General features: G+C 43.2%; 1 protein-coding gene across 1 annotated transcript in view; it reads right to left on the reverse strand.

The window, feature by feature from the left end:
• cacna1ab (calcium channel, voltage-dependent, P/Q type, alpha 1A subunit, b) overlaps positions 1 to 20530 on the reverse strand; it is a 98866-nt gene that overhangs the window by 58147 nt on the left and 20189 nt on the right. Inside the window, exons 7-25 of the mRNA XM_029427294.1 lie at positions 18538 to 18641; positions 18310 to 18425; positions 18155 to 18196; positions 17339 to 17431; positions 16891 to 17088; positions 15036 to 15148; positions 14022 to 14134; positions 13432 to 13563; positions 13255 to 13327; positions 12424 to 12544; positions 12087 to 12154; positions 11519 to 11625; positions 10375 to 10528; positions 6880 to 7469; positions 5277 to 5563; positions 3817 to 3949; positions 3578 to 3707; positions 2422 to 2481; positions 1665 to 1771 (exon numbers count right to left, since the gene is read on the reverse strand). Of these exons, the coding sequence (XP_029283154.1) occupies positions 1665 to 1771; positions 2422 to 2481; positions 3578 to 3707; positions 3817 to 3949; positions 5277 to 5563; positions 6880 to 7469; positions 10375 to 10528; positions 11519 to 11625; positions 12087 to 12154; positions 12424 to 12544; positions 13255 to 13327; positions 13432 to 13563; positions 14022 to 14134; positions 15036 to 15148; positions 16891 to 17088; positions 17339 to 17431; positions 18155 to 18196; positions 18310 to 18425; positions 18538 to 18641 (2741 nt within the window). The remainder of the gene's footprint in view (positions 1 to 1664; positions 1772 to 2421; positions 2482 to 3577; positions 3708 to 3816; positions 3950 to 5276; positions 5564 to 6879; positions 7470 to 10374; positions 10529 to 11518; positions 11626 to 12086; positions 12155 to 12423; positions 12545 to 13254; positions 13328 to 13431; positions 13564 to 14021; positions 14135 to 15035; positions 15149 to 16890; positions 17089 to 17338; positions 17432 to 18154; positions 18197 to 18309; positions 18426 to 18537; positions 18642 to 20530) is intronic.

Here is a 20530-nt window from a genome sequence, read left to right on the forward strand (position 1 = left end):
GTCCTCTTTTAGTCCACCAGTTATACATTTGTTTTTCATTGCGTGAGAAAAAGGACGTGTGGTATGAGAGCCTGTGAAAAGTGTCAATTGCGTGAGTCTCATGTTCAGTGCGAGTTGGCAGCCCTGGCTCTAGTACAGCCTCATAGTGCCGCTAGCTATCGGCCCTTATTCCTGTTCTTCTCCCAAGTATCCTCTGGTTTTATGAAGATAGTGGAAGAACAGGACTGACCGTAAGGTATGAATTCTGCATGATCATCTTAGAGTTGGAGCAAGTTAACAAAATGTAGCCAAAATAGAATTGCAACTAAATGTTGAAGCGAGTAAAACTCCACTTTCTGTTTGCTGAAGCATAACTGTAGTGTTGAGAGTGTTTGGAGCACTGAAAGCAATTCTACATTCCCTTGTTCTCTCACTCTCCTTGCTGTATGTTAGGAATACGAGGGGTGTAAGACGGATGAGGTGGGGAAATCTGATAGTAATGATAGTTAGGAGGAGAGGGTCTCATGAAAGAGGGGGTTGAAAGGTATCTGGAAGGAGGGGAAAGCATGAGCAGGAACCAAAGCTGTGAAGGGCCTGGGGGGGGGGGGGAGTGTTGGTAGGCAAAGGTTTGGGGAAGTTAGGTATTTAGATGCAAGAAAAGAGGAAGGGATGACTCACGGCCTGGTAAGTGGAAATATCAGTGCGGCATGGATTGGCAAATAGGCGACACAAGGGAACAGGAGCAAGGAAGATTGGGAAAAAGAAAATGTTGAGAAGGAGTAGGTGGTACTTTATATTGTATTCGGTCAGACAGTAAAGGGGGAATGATGTTTGGGATTGAGGTGATTGTTTCAGGCAAGGTTTGGGGTTTATGGGGGGGGGGGGGGTGAAGACACTACACTCTAAAAACTAATTTCACTTTCAGTACTTTAGGGTTCCTCACTTGAAACTACAGAGGAATTATCCAAAAAGGTAAGACGTTTCTGAAAGTACTGCGATAATGGTTTCAAAGGAGTACCTCAGGGTACACTCTGAGGTCCCCCACAGATTGCAGCATCAAGAAAATTGTTATAAGAAGCCTTTTTTTATTTTTTAGAGTGTAGGTCAGGAGTGATGATTATCCACAATGTTAGGAAAAGAATTTAGTTAGGATCACGGGTGGTTGTCCAGATGAAGGTGGGAATGAAGCGTAGAGAAAGACCTGCTGATACGATGCCACATGTGATGAAGACCAATGAGGAGATAGATATGGAAATGGAGAAAGGGTAGACTGCAGGAGGGAGGGACATAAAGAGACAATGACAAGACTACAGACAATAGTTTAAGAAAGAAAGAGAGGACCAAGACAGATAGAAAACAAGAAGAAAAGATCAAGGAAGGCTAGAGCAGAGAGAAAGTGGAAAAAGAACAAGGGAGAAAGCAATAAAAGAAAGAAGGAGAGCTTAAAGACATAAAGGATAAACAGGGACAGTGTGAAAGAAAGACAAAGAGTAGATAGTCATTGAAGGACATGGATGATTTCTGAAGTACAGGCTGAGATAATAGGAGAGAAAGATCAGCATTGCCTGGTGTATCTGACGCACAAGGCTGGGCGACAAGGGTCTTTCTGTGGATGGTGGAATATGTGTGTGTGTGGGTAGGGGTGATGGAGATGATGAAGAGGAGGGTAGGGTGGGGGCACTTACGTGAAGGCGAAGGCCACCAGAGCACCACTAACCACTATAAAGTCCAGAATGTTCCACAAGTCGCGGAAGTAGGAGCCCTGGTGGAGAAACAAGCCCAGCACGACCATCTGGAAGAAACAGAGCACACTCAGTACAACACAAACACATATACTGACATACAGAGACACTAGGGTTGGGCGATTGGACGAATATGTTGGCTACTGGCGATTAACTGAGTAGATCAGCCTTTTTGTATTTTAAGTTGCTAATCTAATGGTCGGACTCCAAAAAACGAGAGCTTATTTTTTATATTTTCACATTTTACTCTGTGAATTAGGGGATTATTTTGACCAAACCAAAGCTAGTAATTGTTGGAACAGTGAAAGACTAACCAAGACGTGTTTGGCGAGCTTTATTTTGTTTCTGTCAAATTTAAATGAAATGTGTTTTAACTTTTATCCGCAATTGCCGGTTGTTGGGTTAGTGGAGGTCGGTTGGAAAATGTTTACATATCACCCAACCCTAATTGATACACATATAGTAATTTAAATTACACACTCACAGACACACATCACAAATACACAAATTGCACTCAAAGGTACACAAACATCAATATTAACATACACAGAAGAACGCAAAAACACTATCATAACATTATGCAAAAACAAAGGCATTACACATTCTGTCTCTCACACTCACACTCACACCACACACACACACACACACACACACACACACACACACACACACACACACACACACAGTGATACTTTGTTACCTTGATCAACATTTCAAACGTGAAGACTCCTGTGAAAACGTAGTCAAAATAACGCAGCACCTGCAGAGCAACACAACACCATGAGATTATCATCCCAGAGAGAGACAGAGAGAGGAAACACAGCAGGAGAGATTAACAAAGTGATGGTTGACGCCAACCATAGCCTAATCTTAATCCTTTTCTCATGTTCTGTTTTCAAACTGCCATTTCACAACATCTATTTGTTATATCCAAATTTTTCTTGGTAAAACTGTCGTCAGGCAGAAGCAGTGACGGCCTCTGGATGTACGGAACAAATGTCACAGTGTAGCTTTAATGCATTAAAAGTTTCTTGATAAAAAAGCTTTGGAGTGGACTGAGAATTATATTCACTTAGAAAACCTGCATGACATGCTATTATTATAAAAATATATGCTGTTACTGTCTTTTCTTTTAAAGAGCTTTTTACAGTATTTTTATAGTAAATTTCTTCTATTCTATATTTGCGTTTCTTAATTTTTTTTTATTTTTAATTTAATATCTAACATCATCTAAGTTTATGTAATGCACCAATACAATAAAGCAAATTACAATAAACCAAATTCTGATTCTGATTTCTGAAGTTTGCTCAGAGCTTCACCCAAAACAGCTGGTTTTCATACATCATCCAGCATGAAGCCGAACGATGCCATCTGTGATGCTGTTTTAAATGACTGAGATTACTAAAAGAAGATGTTCCCTTGGAAATATATGTTAAACAATTGTCTACAAGTGGTGCTGCAATATATAACATTTAATACATGAACTGTGTAATTGGGATTCATTTTTCATTATAAAGATAACATCGTGAACATGCTGGTGTACAACTAGAACCGAACCGTCGGATTATTTACCATTATTAACCACAAACACGATCCTTTAATTTTACTTTAAGACTACCTAATCCTAAACCAACGTAGGTACTAGTGAAGCTTTACGTGAAGATTAACCCTAACCCTAACCCTAACCCTATCCTTTAATTTGACTTTAAGACCACCTAATCCTAAACCAATGTAGTGAAGATTTAAGTGAAGATTTTGCTCATCTTTATATCCTTTGGGAGATGTTTGACTTTTTAAAGGATCTTCTGTGCACACACATTGACAGGTGAACAGACAGACACAGAGCGATGTCTCACATTGTTTCGGGGTGATTCCGGCCAGACGGGGTCCTCTGCAGCGAGGGCGATGCTGCTCATGGCGATGACGGACAGGATGCTGAACTCAAAATACTTCAGAGTCAGTATGTAGTGACAGCACCTCCGAAACCTGGTGCAAACACACACACACACACACACGCATTCACGTATTGACACACAAAAAAGCACACGAAACAAACTGTTCAAACGTTTCCGTTCATATTCACAGAAACACTCACGGGTTGGTGGTAGACATTATGAAGCAGGAGCTGAAGGGAGGCATGGGTTTGGGGCCGTCTTCGTCTCCTCCCTCGTCCTCCTCCTCCTTCTTCTCCTCACTCTTCTTCTGGTCGGTGTTGGCGTTCTTGTTCACTGAGCAAAGCGAGGAGAGAAAACAGAGGAAGAGGAATGGACAGACAGAGAGACAGAAAGAGGTCAGCTTCACCAGAGCAAGACAGTAAACACATGAAACACATCCGCCTGCATTGTTTCCACAACAGAACTGAATGAGACTGGATGCACAACACTGTTAGCCGGTAAAGCAATGATTTTAAAAGGGGCATGTCACCAATTTGACATGCCAAAGCTCATTTACTCTTCCTGCAGAGGACTACTCAGTGTGCAAAACCAGTTGTAGAAGTCTGCTGTGGCTCCTGGAGAATCTTTAACGAGTGTGTAAATTACTCCAGTGACACTCCCCGTCCAAGTATCTTTGACTGATGTGGACATTTACCAATCGGGGAGGATCTATTGAAAGACGCTTTTTTGTTTTATTATAGAAATTCAACGTTCACCAATTGATACACACATTAATACACTCATCACATTACATTACAGGTCATTTAGCAGATGCTCTTATCCAGAGGAACTTACATTGAACTAAGTACAGGGACAGTCTCCCTGGAGCAACTCAGGGTTAAGTACCTTGCTCAGGGGTACAATGGTGGCAGCCTGGTATTGAACTCCTGACCTTCTAGTGTTTTATTCGGAAGGCGTATCACTAGGCCATCACTAGGCCATCACCACCCACTCGAGATCCAAATGCTCAGCAACGCGCTCACCCAACAACATGCAATTTAAGGGAGGAATTTGGGGTTGAGTATCCGGCCCAAGGACACTTCGTTGACTGGAGGAGTCGCGGATCAAACCGCCGGACTTCCGGTTAGTGAACAACCCACTCTACCTCCTGAGCCACGACCGCCACTGAACAGTACTCGGAACTAAAAGTCATCATATCTGGATCTCTACTGCATCACATTTCATCATCTGTATATTGAAACGTCCACCAACTTCATAGAATCTAGTCAGATTGTAGAGACACGATTAATCAAGACAGATTAATGCAAACTGCAGGACTATAGCACTTGTGCTGAAGTTATAAGACAATATTCATTGAAACATGCTCACCTCAGTTTTAATATTGTTTGGGATTTATTTGATTAGTAATTGTGGGCTTGAGATGCCAATAATTAGAACCCGACAATGGAGAATATATATCAGACAAATGTGTAAAATGTGTAAATGTAGTGTTGAGTGATCACAGCTGAGGACTGAGTGGTTGAGCCAAGGTAACCCCAATGAGCCACATCTCTGCCTACAATGATGAAGGTCTAGATTTGCATACAGCCAATACTGTACCACACACCTTTTATATATGTACACCCATGTCTACACATGACTATTCCCCGCAGATGCTCACCTTGCAGGATGGCGTTGGTGGAGGGGTAGGGGTAAACAGGTGGCATGTCTATCTTGGTGTACTCAGGTTTGGCCATGCTGGTCAGGATTAGGCTGTCCATGCTGTGGAGCAGGGTGTGGGTGTCGGCGTCACGGCAGTTCAGCAGGTTGTTGACGTGGTCGGGATGATCTGGTGGGAGGTCGTAAGCGTGCTCGTGGGCACTGGCCAGCTTGCTGTTGTTGCGGAAATTGTCCAGGTCCTCATTGTACTGCTGTATGGGTCGTGTGGTAGAGAGGCTGTGGTGCTCCCTGGTGAAGGAGGAGGGGACGAAAGACAAGGGTCAGAGAGGAAGGAGGGATCAGGGGCAGAAGAGCAGAACAAGGTCACAAGAGCCTCCAGTACTGTTAGTACCAACACCTACAGAACATACTGCTGGACTGTTAATCAAATAGACAGTCTTACCTTTTTTAAACACCTACCACAAAATGGGGGAATTAAAATATGCTTTACACCTTTACCCCGACGAAACAATTAACACATTTTTCACAAAAATATGTCCAAATTTGAGTAATGCCGGAAAAAGACAAAACAATATCCGACTCTTTATTATTTAACTGACGTGGAGCACGGGGAAGAACAATGATCATTAGGCACAACAACAGCTACTAGGCAGGCAGTAAAACAAGCTGCTAAAGAGCCATTAGTCTGCACACAAGGGTGTGAGAGAATATCTACACTTGAGCATCACAATGTTATGTTCTGTGATACTGTATCAATTGTCAAAAACACTATGGAATGTAATTAATTGTTTACATGTACACAAAGTAGTGCTATGATGTCGGATGTTACATGATGTTCTGATTGCAGTTTTTTACTCAGATTTGATGCATATGTCGATGTGTTCTTTATACTAAAGCTGCCGCTCGAGTAGTCGACTAAGATTTCTTTAGTCGATTAGTTATTTTTTTATGCTGAATGACTTATCTGCAAGAAACTAATGAGCACATCTCCGGTAAACACAAGATTTAAAATGGTGCTTTTGCGTCATTCTTTGTGTCGGTTAAATCCACTAAACTAGGGGTCTTCAACGCTTTTCAGGCCAAGGACCCCTAAACTGGTGTAGCATGGAGCAGGGACCACCTGCTTCAAACGAAGGGGGGGGTGCTGTCAGAGTTCTGTGCGAGGGGGGGTGCTGTCGGAGTTCTGTGCGAGGGGGGGTGGGGAGGACGTGAATGTGCTTTATCTACAAACAATTTTGCGACCCCCCTGCAGTACCTCCGCGGACCCCCCGTTGAAGACCTATGCACTAAACGATTAGTCGACAAAATCGTGTCAGTCGACTGTCATGAATGTCATGAGTCCAGGACAGCCCTACTTTATACTATGACAGTTTTCCAAAAATGTTATTTAAAAAAGATCGTAATATATTTCCTTAGTATCGTAACATATTGCCATATAGTGAATCGTAAAGCCAGATTCCTGCCATTGCACAGTCCGACTGCACATGTTCCTGAAGAGTTACTGTCAGGTCACTTACTGAATTCTGAAAGACAAACTGCCTTTTAATGCCTCAGGTTGTAACTTGAGACGTACACACAGATGTATGAATTCTTCTTTCACTCACTTTCTGGTGCGATGCCCCCTGCTCCTCTCCTGGTTGCCGTGGCGATGCCGTCTCGTCTTCCGTCCCTCCCCTTCCACGCCTTTCTCCCCCTCTCCCTCCGTCCCTCTGGATCTGTGTCTCCTGCCTTCCTCGCCCTCCTTGGCAGCCCTGCGGTGCCGGGACCTCCTGTGTTCGTTGTTCCCCTCCGGCCCCTCGTTATGGTGCGGAGAAACACTGCGAGCCTCCCGGCCCTCTCTGTTCCTGTGCCGGTGGCCCCGGTGGCTCCTGTGGCTGTGCCTCTCCTCCCCCTGCTGGCCCTCCACATTGCCTAGAGACGTGCAGCTGAAGCCACGCTCCATGCGGGTCTCAGCCGGCTGGCATGTCTCTACATTGTCCGGCCCGATGGATTTCTGGTGATGGTGGTGGTGGTGATAGTGGTGGGGCGCTCGGCGGAAGTGGTCGACGTCCTGGCGCCGGTACTCCTGGTCCAGAGGCAACTCACCAGGTTGGGTCTTGTTGGTGTTGTTGTTGCGGTTGTCCTGCGGGTTGACCACCAGCGGCCGGTCCAGGTGCGTCTTCATATCACCGCGTCCTTTCCGTGGGTAGGACACCTGGGTTGGGTTAATAAGGTGGCAGATGATTCCACGCAAAACACAAAAATACATATTCTCTTACAACCTATTGGCCTCTATGCTGCACGCAAATATGAATGATTATCCACACATTCTGTGGATTATCCACAGTAACTATAACATGTTCCTGAAGATATAAGCTTCATAATACTGGGGTGGCAGCAGACTGCTAATCTAACATGAGCACATACAACTGAATTTATATGTGTGGAAATTGTAATACATCTGTTGGTGGTTTGGGTGAACTGACCTTTAAGGACAGTTTTTTGATTGGTGAAAAACATAACGCCATAACTGTATGAGAATGAATGGCTATGATCCATGTAGCTACAGAGTTTTGGCCATAATTCACTTTTGTTTTGTCTATGAAATGCAATTGTTCACTCATTGACACATTGTTTAAAACAAGACATTTCTGAGGAGATTATACATTTACAGGTTAAGTTAAAACGGTAGAAATATTTGGAAGAAGCCCCAATGCAAAGGTGGACTACAATGTGTAGATGTAACTTTGCACTCGTTTACACTACTGAATGACAAACGAGGATAATAAAAACAACACTTTTGGGACAAAAATCATGTTTCTGCGACTCAGAAAGAGATTACATTAATTTCCTCCTTGACTGGCATATATCTGTACAGCTGGGCCAAACATATTATTAGGTTGCACTGACAGATTGATTAAAGGCTGGCAGAAAGGACACAGCACGGGAGAACTTTGACCTTTATTCAGGCAGTTTTTACGTCAGTTTACCTAAAATAACCCCCCCCCCCCCACTGTGCCATCCCCTGAGCCACAGATACACACTGTTCGGCAAACAGTCCACCATTTCTGGCTCCGCATGAACAATTAGAATTTGTGAATTGTCATGAATCTTTTCAGAAACATGGCCAACAGCTCCAGCTGTGAACATTATACAGTTTGCCAGAATGTATCCAGTCGACTTCTCATCATCTTCTTTTTTATTTATTTTTTGAAGTGCGTTACACTCGCTCCAGTTTTAAGTCCACTGCCGTCTTTGGGTACAGCTCTGGATTTCTCTGCATGCCCCACTTTAATAATGCATCGCTCCCAAACACGCAGCTTCAAGCCCGTCCCATATAGCAGCGGCCAGCGCAATAATAACACTCTTCTTCACTCTGCAGACTTAAAGGGACATTATACCATGAAATGCTTCATGACTACACTCACCACCAACAATGAAACATGCTGAAGCATGCATTATTATAGATGCATCAATATGTGCTTATCTTTACTGAACACATACAATGATAACTTATGATATTATACTATGAGTCCTGCTACAGCTGATTGTTGAGGTGTGTATAGATGAGTATAGCTAGTTATAATGTATTATAAGACATCAGTCTACCTCTAATTTATAACTAGTCAAGAACATCTATAAGACATGTTTAATTCCTTATGAATGCGCTCATAATGCACTATAGATGTGGTCACTTCATAGAAAGTGTTACAAGTCTTCATGTTTCATCTACAGCCAGTAGAACTCATGCATGTGTCGGGTGATGTCACAGTGCACGGACACACCCTGGAGCGAACGTCTACATCACTACATACAGCAATGTCAGAAGTTTGCGGTCAGAAAAAACAATATTTCTAACTGATGTTAAATTTCTCTTTAAAAAATGATTTTTGTTTTATTAATCTTTTAATTTAATAGTGTATTAAAAATCCTTCTCCTGACTTACAAAGCAATTAATGGTCAGGCTCCAGCATATCTTAAAGATCTCATAGTACCTTACAAACCAACTAGAGCATTACGCTCCCAGACTGCAGGGTTACTTGTGGTTCCTAGAGTCTCTAAGAGTACAATGGGAGCCAGAGCCTTCAGCTATCAAGCTCCTCTCCAGTGGAACCAGCTTCCAGTTTGTGTTCGGGAGGCAGACACCCTCTCTACATTTAAGAGCAGGCTAAAGACTTTCCTTTTTGATAAAGCTTATAGTTAGGGCTGGCTCAGGCTTGCCTTGGATCAGCCCCTAGTTATGCTGCTATAGGCTTAGACTGCCGGGGGACACCTCCCTGCTCTCCTCCTTCTCTTCCTCTCTCCTCTCCTCCCTCTCTTCTTCTCCTTCTCTATCTGTATGCATTTATGTAAATGTTGTTACTAACTCATCATCCGGGGTATCATCTCCAGAGTTTCTGTCTCTCATGTGGCAGGTTGCCACTGATAAAGTTTACGTCAGGATCATGAATCGTGGCTGCGCCTGCTGCCCTGGTCCTGCTGGACATCGGGAATCCTTTTAGACATTTTCCTGGATTCATCCAAACTTTCTCTTTTTCAACACAACATCATTTCTGTCAGATGTTGAATTTGTACTATGTTGTTTATCCTGTACACACGACATCTATTGCACGTCTGTCCGTCCTGGGAGAGGGATCCCTCCTCAGTTGCTCTCCCTGAGGTTTAGAATATTTTTCCCCTTTAATTATGGGGTTTCTTTTAGGAAGTTTTTCCTTGTGCGATGCGAGGACAGAGGGTGTAAGGACAGAGGGTCTAAGGACAGAGGGTCTAAGGACAGAGGGTGTCATGTGCTGTACAGTCTGTAAAGCACACTGAGACAAATGTATAATTTGTGATATTGGTCTATATAAATACATTTGATTTGATTTGATTTGATTTGAAAGTAGTGGTCAGCAGCCATAATGACGAGGAGCCTCCTCACCAAGACTCTACTTACATGGATGTTAATGTAAACTTTGTAATGATCCCAGACCGACTTATTACATTTTACAGTGGAACGAGGATGAACTTCATCTCACGTGCAAACTCTAAGAGAAAATCTACAACTTTGCAGTAATTGACAAACACTTCCAGGTCAATTTTGTCCTCAAATATAAATCAATATAAATCTGAATCCTCACCTCCTCCCCTTCACCTCCCACCTTCCAGTCCTCCTGCTCCAGCTCGTTGTAGAGCGCTTCACGACTTGTCATCAGGTTCTGTCGGCGGATCTCACTGGTTCTCTGCTCCCACACTGACTTGCTGCCCTTGATGTTGTTCTTCTGCTGCTCCTTACTGTTGGTGAACACAGGTAGGGAAAACAAAGATGGAGGATGGTAAGATAGAGATGGAACCATACGATCTCTGTGGTAAACAGCAGCAACAGTAACAGAACAACTTTAACAAGGAAAGAACTTTAGTACAAAAACGAATAAAGCAAATGTGGATATAAAAGTATATTCAAGCTACAGTTTCAATGTGTAAATGAAGGAAGTCTGAAGCTGAACAATGACGTCTGTAGAGCTCCAATATCAGCAGCAGTGCAAGCAGCATGCAGTGTTTTCACATTGGATATGAATTACACTGTAATTAACAGTTTGTGTGTGTATAGGATTATGTTTTGTAGGATTCATCTTATATTTGAAGACTATACATTGACATTTTCACAAAGGCTGATGTTCTCTTTGAATGTAGAAGTACCGCTGGTACAGTGACTGGTACAGTGACTGACAAGTTAGTTTCTAATTGACAAGCAGAACTGTAGCACAAAAGCAGCAGCTTCTAATCTTGCGATCAAAGGCTCGCCGTGGAGACTGAAGAGTCCGGTGACTTCTGAAGGAGCAGCAGGGTTTTTGTGAGCATCGTTTTGATGCGTCCCATTGTCAGCGTTTCTGCTGCCAGGAGCAGATTCTACAGCCTGTCCGCCTCTCGCTCATCTTCACTTCACAAAGACCTGAATCTGTTCCTTTCACTCTCAGAACAATCGTTTAATCATATTTTAGAGGATGAGAACGTGGGGAGAGTGTGATGGTGGGTGTGTGTGTGTGTGTGTGTGTGTGTGTGTGTGTGTGTGCATGAATGCCTGCCAATCACGGAAGTTAGGAAAGACACAGGGCTTTCTGTGTGAGAGCCATTTTACAAAAAGGGTGAGAAAGAAAGACTTTAGTCCAGAAATGTTTGAGTGTGTGTGCGAAACTATTTAGTTTACCTGTGTATGTTGTGTTCATGTACAGCATGTGTATGCGTTGTATTGTATTTATGCTTTAGATGAGTGTGTGTACTCACGCAGCAATAGACAGGTTGGCTGCTGACAGCGGGCTGACCTCTGCTACTTCCTTAGCCTTCTGCATTGCTGTCTTCTGATTGGCTGCTTCCTCCTGTTCCTCCTCGTCCTATTAGAGAAGAGAACTCAATCACTTGATTTCGGTGGCACATAAAATAATTAATATATCAAAAGAAGTCTGTTTTGTAGTCTTTCAAGCAAATGCCCTGAACCCCAAAAGCATGTTGTCTTTAAAAATCACAGGCAGAAACGGTAAAAACGGACATTATCGACGGTCCTTGAACTAATCACGTGTGATGAATGCTTCCCCCTTTAATCCATAAAAGCTTATAGCATTATAACAGTGTTATTCTGCACAACATACATTGTGTAGTTATTTTATTTCTACCCCTGATTGTGGCGTTTTCATACAGCTGCAGGACTTAATACACTGAAACGTTCAGATATAAGACATAATCATAATTTTACTCACTGGTGTGTTCAACATTTTACAGATTTATTCTACGATTACAGGTCAAAACTAAATGTCCAAAAAGATATCTTTCATAGCTTCAACATTTGATTCCGTACCTTGGTGAGCTCCTGGGCGTTGGCCAGATTGTCGACGGCGATGGCCAAGAAGACGTTAAGCAGAGTGTCTGTGCGGGCAGAAGTTAAGGAGACATATTGATGCACGGACGCCGGGAGAGGAGAGTTTCTTAGGGAGCACGGAGAAGAGAGGGAAGGAGAGATTCTGGGATGCAGACTCAGAGAAAGAAAGACATTTGTAGAGCTCAGAGTCATCATCTACATTTCATCATCGTTATAAAACGATCTGTCTGCATTTCTGTTTAGGATATTTACATACATGCATATTGTATATTGCATATTGTGTGTATATATATATATATATATGTGAGAAGGATACAGTTGCCAAAAAGCGTGAGGACGATGAAGAAGATGGAGAACACCATCCCTTTGTCGTTCACTCCTCCCTGGGACTTGATGCCATCGTACATCACCATGTTCCAGTCCTCTCCTGTCAGGACCTGTACACAGAACACAAGAGGGGAAACACATTTACTTCCTGAAAAAAGATTTTTTTAAATATATTTATATATAAATGTAATTTGCTCTGCAAGCCTTAAGTATTTTCACCACTTAATCATATTATTTGTTAATTATTTTATGTAGTTTCACCACTTCACAGAAGCAACGTTTCCATGTGACAACTGTGACAATATTATGAATTATTGTGAATTAAATCCCTTTCTTATCTTTATGAATGAAAGAATAAGATAAAAAACTAAATGAACATATCACATGTTGCACATCAAGCTGTGTCACTTACAATAACAATCACGTGAAAAACTAAAGAACTAAAGGAGAACAGAACAAATACAATTGAGTAGAATTTAACTTAATGTTACTGATGGGGTAATAAGGAACACACAGACACAGACACACACACACACACACACACACACACACACACACACACACACACACACACACACACACACACACCTGTCACTCAGAGACTCAGCTTCAGATGTCCTCAAAATGCACATGAGTGTGTATGAGTGTGTACGAGTCTCACAGCTGACTGTCAACCATTGAATTAACCTTTATGTAAAAGAATGTCAGTGGACAAGATGACTGGTAGCTAATCCATGATTTTTATTAAAGGGTCAAAATGGGCCACATCATATTAATATTATTACTTTACACAACATGTTTCATCGTCTCTCTGTCCTACCTGAAACACCGTCATGATCGCTGCAGCAAAAGTGTCAAAGTTAGTCGACGGGGTTCCCTCCTTGAAGTTGAATCTGAAAAAAGTGGAACCCCGTCAGTCACACACACACACACAAACAGAAACGTTTCGTTAATACTGAGAACTGAGCTTGTTTTTCAAGTGTGTGTTGATACTGACTGTCCTCCAAACAGCTGCATCCCCAACAAGGCAAAGACCACGATGAAGAGGAAGAGGAGGAACAGCAAACTGACGATGGACTTCATGGAGTTGAGCAGAGAAACCACCAGGTTTCGAAGAGGAGCCCAGTACCTGAGGAGGAAGATTAGAGATGGAAGTGCAAAGAAGGGGAACCGCGGGGAAAAATCCTTGAACTGAGGTGGCAACCGCCCCACACATATACTCTGGTGATCTCCCCAGGTAACCTCACTGCAGCTCAACGACTCATTTCTAAGTGAGATTCGTCCAAATGAGCAGCGTGATGACGAGCACGGAGCAAACACACAAACAAACAGAACAATGTGCGTGAGCCAAATCCAATTAAAGCTTCTCCTCAAGGGAGCGTCGAAGAAGTGTCACCGTGCTCACAGAGAGAAGCTGTCAGAACCACAACCTCAGTTTGTCATCATGATCCTCATTATCCTCATTGTCTCATGTGTGCGTGCTGATGGACATAAGTGTGTGTGTGTGTGTGTGTGTGTGTGTGTGTGTGTGTGTGTGTGTGTGTGTAAGAGAGAGAGAGAGAGAGAGAGAGAGAGAGAGAAGCTTACTTGGTGACTTTGAAGATGCGGAGCAGACGCAGAGCTCTTAACACACTGATCCCGAAGGATGTTCCTGGTTTGATGGTGGCCCACACCACCTCAAAGATACTGCCCACAATGACCTGCGTACACACACACACACACACACACACACACACACACACACACACACACACACACACACATGCAATACAGAAAATGAACGCTGATAAATGCACAGAGTTATTTACTTGTGCAAACAGCACAGCAGCACTGAGACAATATGCTTCATTGACAGCGCAATGATGGGATGCAGTTCTTTTTATTGCACGTCTGTCCGTCCTGGGAGAGGATCCTCCTCAGTCTCTCCCTGAGGTTTAGAACGTTTCCCCCTTTAACTGAGGGGCTTTTCCTTGTGCGTGCGAGGGGTCAAAGGTCTTTTTGTCTTGTTTCTTTGTGTAGATTTAGCGGCCGTAAAACCTGCACAATACTTTCGTTCATTTGAATTCAAAGACTCATTTAAAATGCTCCATATTTTAACAACTTGTGAGCAGATCCTAAAGAGAGCCAAACCTCCAGGTCTCTACACAACTGTCCTGCAAAGTTAGTGTGAGCTTTGTAGCTGAGACCACGACACAACTCTAACTCTAACTCCATGTAGTGTATGTCAGCATATAACGGAATAACCTGCCAATAAGCCTCTGGAACAATGTCGGCATGACGAAATGAATGCGCGGTTATTGCACATGTATTTGTGACAAACAAGACGCTGAGTCGGCTCTTTGTTCATTTGTCGCAGAGCAACATGAGAAAAATCTATTTCTCAAATCTGTTGATTAAATGAAGTGTTGGGTTTGTCATCAAAACCTGATCGTTATGAGCGCCTTTTGTTTTTCCACTCAGTGTGTGTGTTTGTGTGTGTGTGTGTGTGTGTGTGTGTGTGTGTGTGTGTGTGTGTGTGTGTGTGTGTTTGTGTGTGTGTGTGTGCGTGTGTGTGTGTGTGTGTGTGTGTGTGTGTGTGTGTGTGTGTGTGTGTGCACTCACCACACAGTCGAAGCAGTTGAATGAGGAGTGGAGGTAGGGCTGGATGCCCAGACCATACATCTTGATCAGCATCTCAGACATGAACAAACCGAGGAAGATAAACTCTGCATAGACTGGAGGGGGGGAAGAGAGAGGGAGGGAGGAAGGAAGAGAGGGAGGGAGGAATGAAGGGAGGAGAAAGAGAGGGAGGGAGGAAGGAGAGGGCAGGAATGAGGAGACAGAAGCAGGGAGTGGGTTAAATTGGGGATAGAGGAAGGTGAAAATGAAAGAGGGTGAGGTCATGGAAAGATAAAGAGTGGATTGAAAAATACAGAAGCGAAAGAAAGAAATAGAGAGAGAAAGATAGAGAGAGACAGAGAGAGAGAGAGTGAGAAAGAGACAGAGAGAGAGAGAGAGAGTGAGAGTGAGAGAGAGAGAGAGTGATAAAGAGACAGATAGAGAGAGAGATAGAGAGAGAGCGAGACAGAGTGAGAGAGAGTGAGAGAGTGAGAGAGACAGTGAGAAAGAGACAGATAGAGAGAGAGAGAGAGAGAGAGAGAGAGAGAGAGTGAGAAAGAGACAGGGAGAGAGTGATAAAGAGACAGAGGGTGTGAGAGAGAGACAGAGAGAGAGAGAGTGAGAGAGATAGAGAGAAAGATAGAGAGAAAGATAGAGAGAGTGAGAGAGAGAGAGTGAGAAAGAGAGTGAGAGAGAGAGTGAGAAAGAGACAGAGAGAGAGAGAGTGAGAGAGAGAGTGATAAAGAGACAGATAGAGAGAGAGATAGAGAGAGAGCGAGACAGAGAGAGAGAGAGAGTGAGAGAGAGCGTGAGAGAGAGAGACAGTGAGAAAGAGACAGATAGAGAGAGAGAGAGAGTGAGAGAGATAGAGAGAAAGAGAGAGAGAGAGAGAGAGAGAGTGAGAGAGATAGAGAGAAAGATAGAGAGAAAGATAGAGAGAGAGTGAGAGAGAGAGAGTGAGAAAGAGAGTGAGAGAGAGAGTGAGAAAGAGACAGAGAGAGAGAGAGTGAGAGAGAGAGTGATAAAGAGACAGATAGAGAGAGAGATAGAGAGAGAGCGAGACAGAGAGAGAGAGAGAGTGAGAGAGAGCGTGAGAGAGAGAGACAGTGAGAAAGAGACAGATAGAGAGAGAGAGAGAGTGAGAGAGATAGAGAGAAAGAGAGAGAGAGAGAGAGAGAGGGAGACAGAGAAGAGAGAGAAAGAGAGAGTTAGATGAGTGAAAGTCAATAGTGGAGTGAGTCCAGCAGTGTATGACAGTCTAGTGATGAATGGACTCCATCAGCTTCATATGCTAACGATACTGGACACCAGCCAGGGACAAACTCTGTGTGTGTGTGTGTGTGTGTGTGTGTGTGTGTGTGTGTGTGTGTGTGTGTGTGTGTGTGTGTGTGGGTGTGTGTGTGTGAATGAAAGAAATAAGCAGAATGTGAAACATATCACTGTTAACAGTCGTTAACTCTTTGTAAAGTCTTTCAGCACTTATTTTGGTTGTTCTGAAATGTTGAGTATTCCTGCTGAATATGTTGGATCTCATTTAGAGTGCAAAGATAAAATGTTTTATTTCTCACACTTGAAACCTTTATTGACACCAGAACAAAAACAGTTGTTTTTAGTTGAGGTGAGTAAGTATGACTAAAAACCAGAGGGATCCTGCTGGACGAAGCTATTTAAAGGAGTTAGTGGTTTGAATGTTGCAGCAATACGGCTGAAAATACTGAGAAAGAATTCAAAAGAAGCTTGTGTTTCTCACGTCACTGAACACAGTCAGTGTGTACGTTTAGTGTTGGATTCTAAACATTTGAAATGTAGCATTTCAGTGTGTGTTGTGTGTCTGTGTATAGTGAGTGTGTTTACATACAGAGAAAGTCAGAGAGCACGTCCGGCTGGTTGTAATGCACCGCAGCCACACACATGGTGTTGAGGCCCACCAGGCAGAGCACCGTCCAATAGAAAGCCTGAGTCTTCACTATCTTGCGGATGAAGAATCGCAGTCGTCGCTCCTTCTTACTGTAATTGGAGCCGTCTTTCCCACTCTTTATACTGGAGCGGGCAAAACCTGGGGGGAGGGAGGGACCGGCTACAGTTAAGTTTGACTGATTTCATTTGGATCCATAACCACGACTACTTTACTACGAACACATAAAACATAAAACAAACCAAAGTGCTGCACTTTGCCTGGAAAGGAACAGAAACTTCTCAGCATGTGACATACAGAAGAGAAATGACTGGCGTACGATTAGAAAGACGTTTTCCTCCTCACGTCTCCGTCCTCTGCACACACAGAGCCATCCCTCGGTTGTTCTTACCTACTGCATCTCCCATGTTGTCCTCTCCTTCCTCAGGGTTCAGCAGCTCCGTCTTGTTGTTTTTGGTTTTGATGGTCGGCCTTCGCCTTGTTCCTGGCAATGAGAAGAAAAAAAAGGATTGTGTCGTCAATGTTTAACTGCCGTCCATGTAGCAGCAATTTCAATAACATTTGTGCAAAGGCAGCACAGTTTTATGAAACATATTTCCAGAGGTGCTTAGCATTACTAGCTAAACACATTGTTAAATGTGTAACAAACCAGAAACCAGCACTAGAAAAGCGCTTTTAGATTTTAAGAATCAAGTCTTGTCTTGTTTTACGTCCTGTTGTGTTTTTTCCCTCCCTCTGTGATTGTTAATTTGATCCTCCTATGTCCACTCATCATGCCCTTGTGTTTTTGCCTTTCTGTGTCTTCTTTCCCCGTTTGGCGTCTGTGTGTATATATCCTGGTCTGTCTCATTGTTCCTTGTCGGTTTGTCAGTAATGTTACCCCGTGCCTACCCCGTGCCTACCCTGTGTCTACCCCGTGCCTACCGTGCCTACCCCGTGCCTTCCTCAGTTTGGTTTGTGTTATTTTGTTACTTTGTACTTTTGTATTTTTCTGCTGCTATATTTCTACAAATCGTCTTCTCGTGATAAAAACTGTCACTGTAAAAGCTTAGTTCTCTCTATCTCCATGTAGCTTTGTCTTCATACAGACTGCACTAATGTCCTTACACTCTTTTTATACCACACACACACACACACACACACACACACACACACACACACACACACACACACACATTAAATTAAAAGAGAGAAAAAGGTGAGTTACCATCAAAGTTGGCCGTGACGTCATCCTCGGCCAGAATCACTTCTTCTCAGCAAAAATAACAAGACGTTAGCACTCTGCATGACGATTAAGTGTGTGTTTCCACAACGAGCAGTGCGTGTAAGTGTGTGTCAGTGTGTGTATCAGTGTGCACAGACCTGCTTTGCAGATCCACTCCAGGTATCCGTTGAGCTCTCTCTCAATCTGCTGCTGTCGCCTCAGCTTCAGGAACTCGCTCCTGTTCTCCACTCGCTCTCTCTCTTTGGCAAATTCACTGCAGACACATTTTCTATTTTATTTTGCTTATTTCGATCAAACAAAACACAAAATATTAATCATACAGAGCATACAGAAGTAAATGGTACTATATTAGAACGTGAGTATACCCTGAGAGTACACCCAGCACCAGGTTGAGCATGAAGAAGGAGCCGATGATGATGAGGGGGATGTAGTACATCCAGTTCCAGGCACTGCCCTCCACATCATTACTCTGCAGGAGAAGAACAGACACACGGGTTATTACTGGTCATCATATATATAAATGTGTTTGTTCATCAAGACTGATGATGACTTGTAATGCTCCTCTGCTCTGCAGCCTCTTTGTTCTCATATATAATCTCCAACAGGCACTGACTACACCTCTCGGTCCAGTACAGCCTTAGTGAGGATTGATTCTTTCATTGTTTTACCTCTAAATACTTCCCGTACCAATGGATGTCACAAGAACCGATACTTCGGTACCAAGTACATCGATGGCAGAAATCTGAAAAGGTGAAGGTTTCTCACTTCTCTATGGCGCCGCAGACACCGCGGACCAGGATACGTTTAAATCCAAGAAACTTGATGGAATACATTTGTTTGAAAGATGTTTTCACAGCGTTATAACAGATATTAGGGGATTATGACCTGTTTAACCTCCTCACAAAGACCAGTATGTAAACAGTAATAAAGGAGTTATGTATAATGACATCTACACTGGTTCTGTGCACTTTAGCACTGAACAAAAGTTACGTTTACATTCAGGGTTTCTAACCAAAACTCAGCGTTTATCTTCAGGTTTTAACAAAACGTGTTGAATGCATTTCCTTCCTTGTAAAACACTTGGCAGTCAATTTCTTGTGCACAGGAACCAAGGAGAGCTGGAGTGTCTTTATGCAGGTCAGGAGGGACACAACCTTTTGTGAGGAACGCAGGAACAACAACATAGACACGTTCCATGTGCGGTAGTACATTGCAGCATCTCCATTTATTACATTTCAGGTCATCTAGCAGATGCTCTTATCCAGAGCGACTTACATTGAACTAAGTACAGGGACAGTCTCCCTGGAGCAACGCAGGGTTAAGTACCTTGCTCAGGGGTACAATGGTGGCAGCCTGGTATTGAACTCCCGACCTTCTAGACCACTAGACCACTAGGCCATCACCACCCTATCAAGGTGCACCACCCTAATTATTGCATCGAGGTGTTCGGTGAGCTTGTCAACATGAACTAAATTGACTGAACAAACACTAAACAAAGCCAGCTGACAGAGAATCAGAGAAATCAGGTTCCTGCAGGATATTGTGTTTCTGTTCCCGTGTAAGGCCTAAATGGAACTATCAGCTGATTATTATCTGCTGCTGGAGCGCTGTGTGCATGCGTTAGTTTTATACTGCATGGTACATTGCAAGCAGCCCGTTCTCTATTAAACTTTCATTGGTTTCCTCCTGACTGCCTGTGTGAGTGTGGAAGTCAGCCTCCATCCATCAGAAAAGATGTTAAATATAGAGCGAGACGGACCAGAATAGAGAGTGGAAGAGAAGGAGGCGGAGAGGGAGGGAGAGTCACTCCGAAGGCAGGAAAAGGACAGATGAGAAGACGGATAAAGGAAGTCAAACAGAGAATGATAAAGGGAGAGATAAATGGCAAATGGCTTTCGGACAAATAAATGGTGTTTTGACTCAAACCTCAAACTACTTTCTGCCTCATTTAGTTGAATAAAATCCAAGCAAATCCCCAACATCCCTGCCAGTCCTTCAGGATACTAAAAGCCTACAGTACAAACTAGAGATGCATGATATGGATATACAACTGTTGTTCACAACTAAAGCAAAGAACAGTTCTGACTGTTACATGTTCATTTATTTTTTTCCGGTAAAGTAGCCTATATGAAAAAAACTTTTATGTTCCAAATGGCAATGGTGTTGTCTTCCTCTGAAACTGTGAAGAACGTCTCCAGTCTGGCTTGCTAGACAGCGAGCTGCGCGTGTTCTTCTTCTTTTACTGTTCTGTGATGATGACCAACTTTAAAGGTATCAACTGCAACCTACTGTGTCGGAGTGTGTAGACGCTGCACTTGGAATTGGGCTTTGTATTAACAGCTGAACATCACAGAGAAC

The sequence above is a fragment of the Cottoperca gobio genome, unplaced genomic scaffold (assembly GCF_900634415.1).
Source record: "Cottoperca gobio unplaced genomic scaffold, fCotGob3.1 fCotGob3_30arrow_ctg1, whole genome shotgun sequence".
NCBI lineage: Eukaryota > Metazoa > Chordata > Actinopteri > Perciformes > Bovichtidae > Cottoperca > Cottoperca gobio.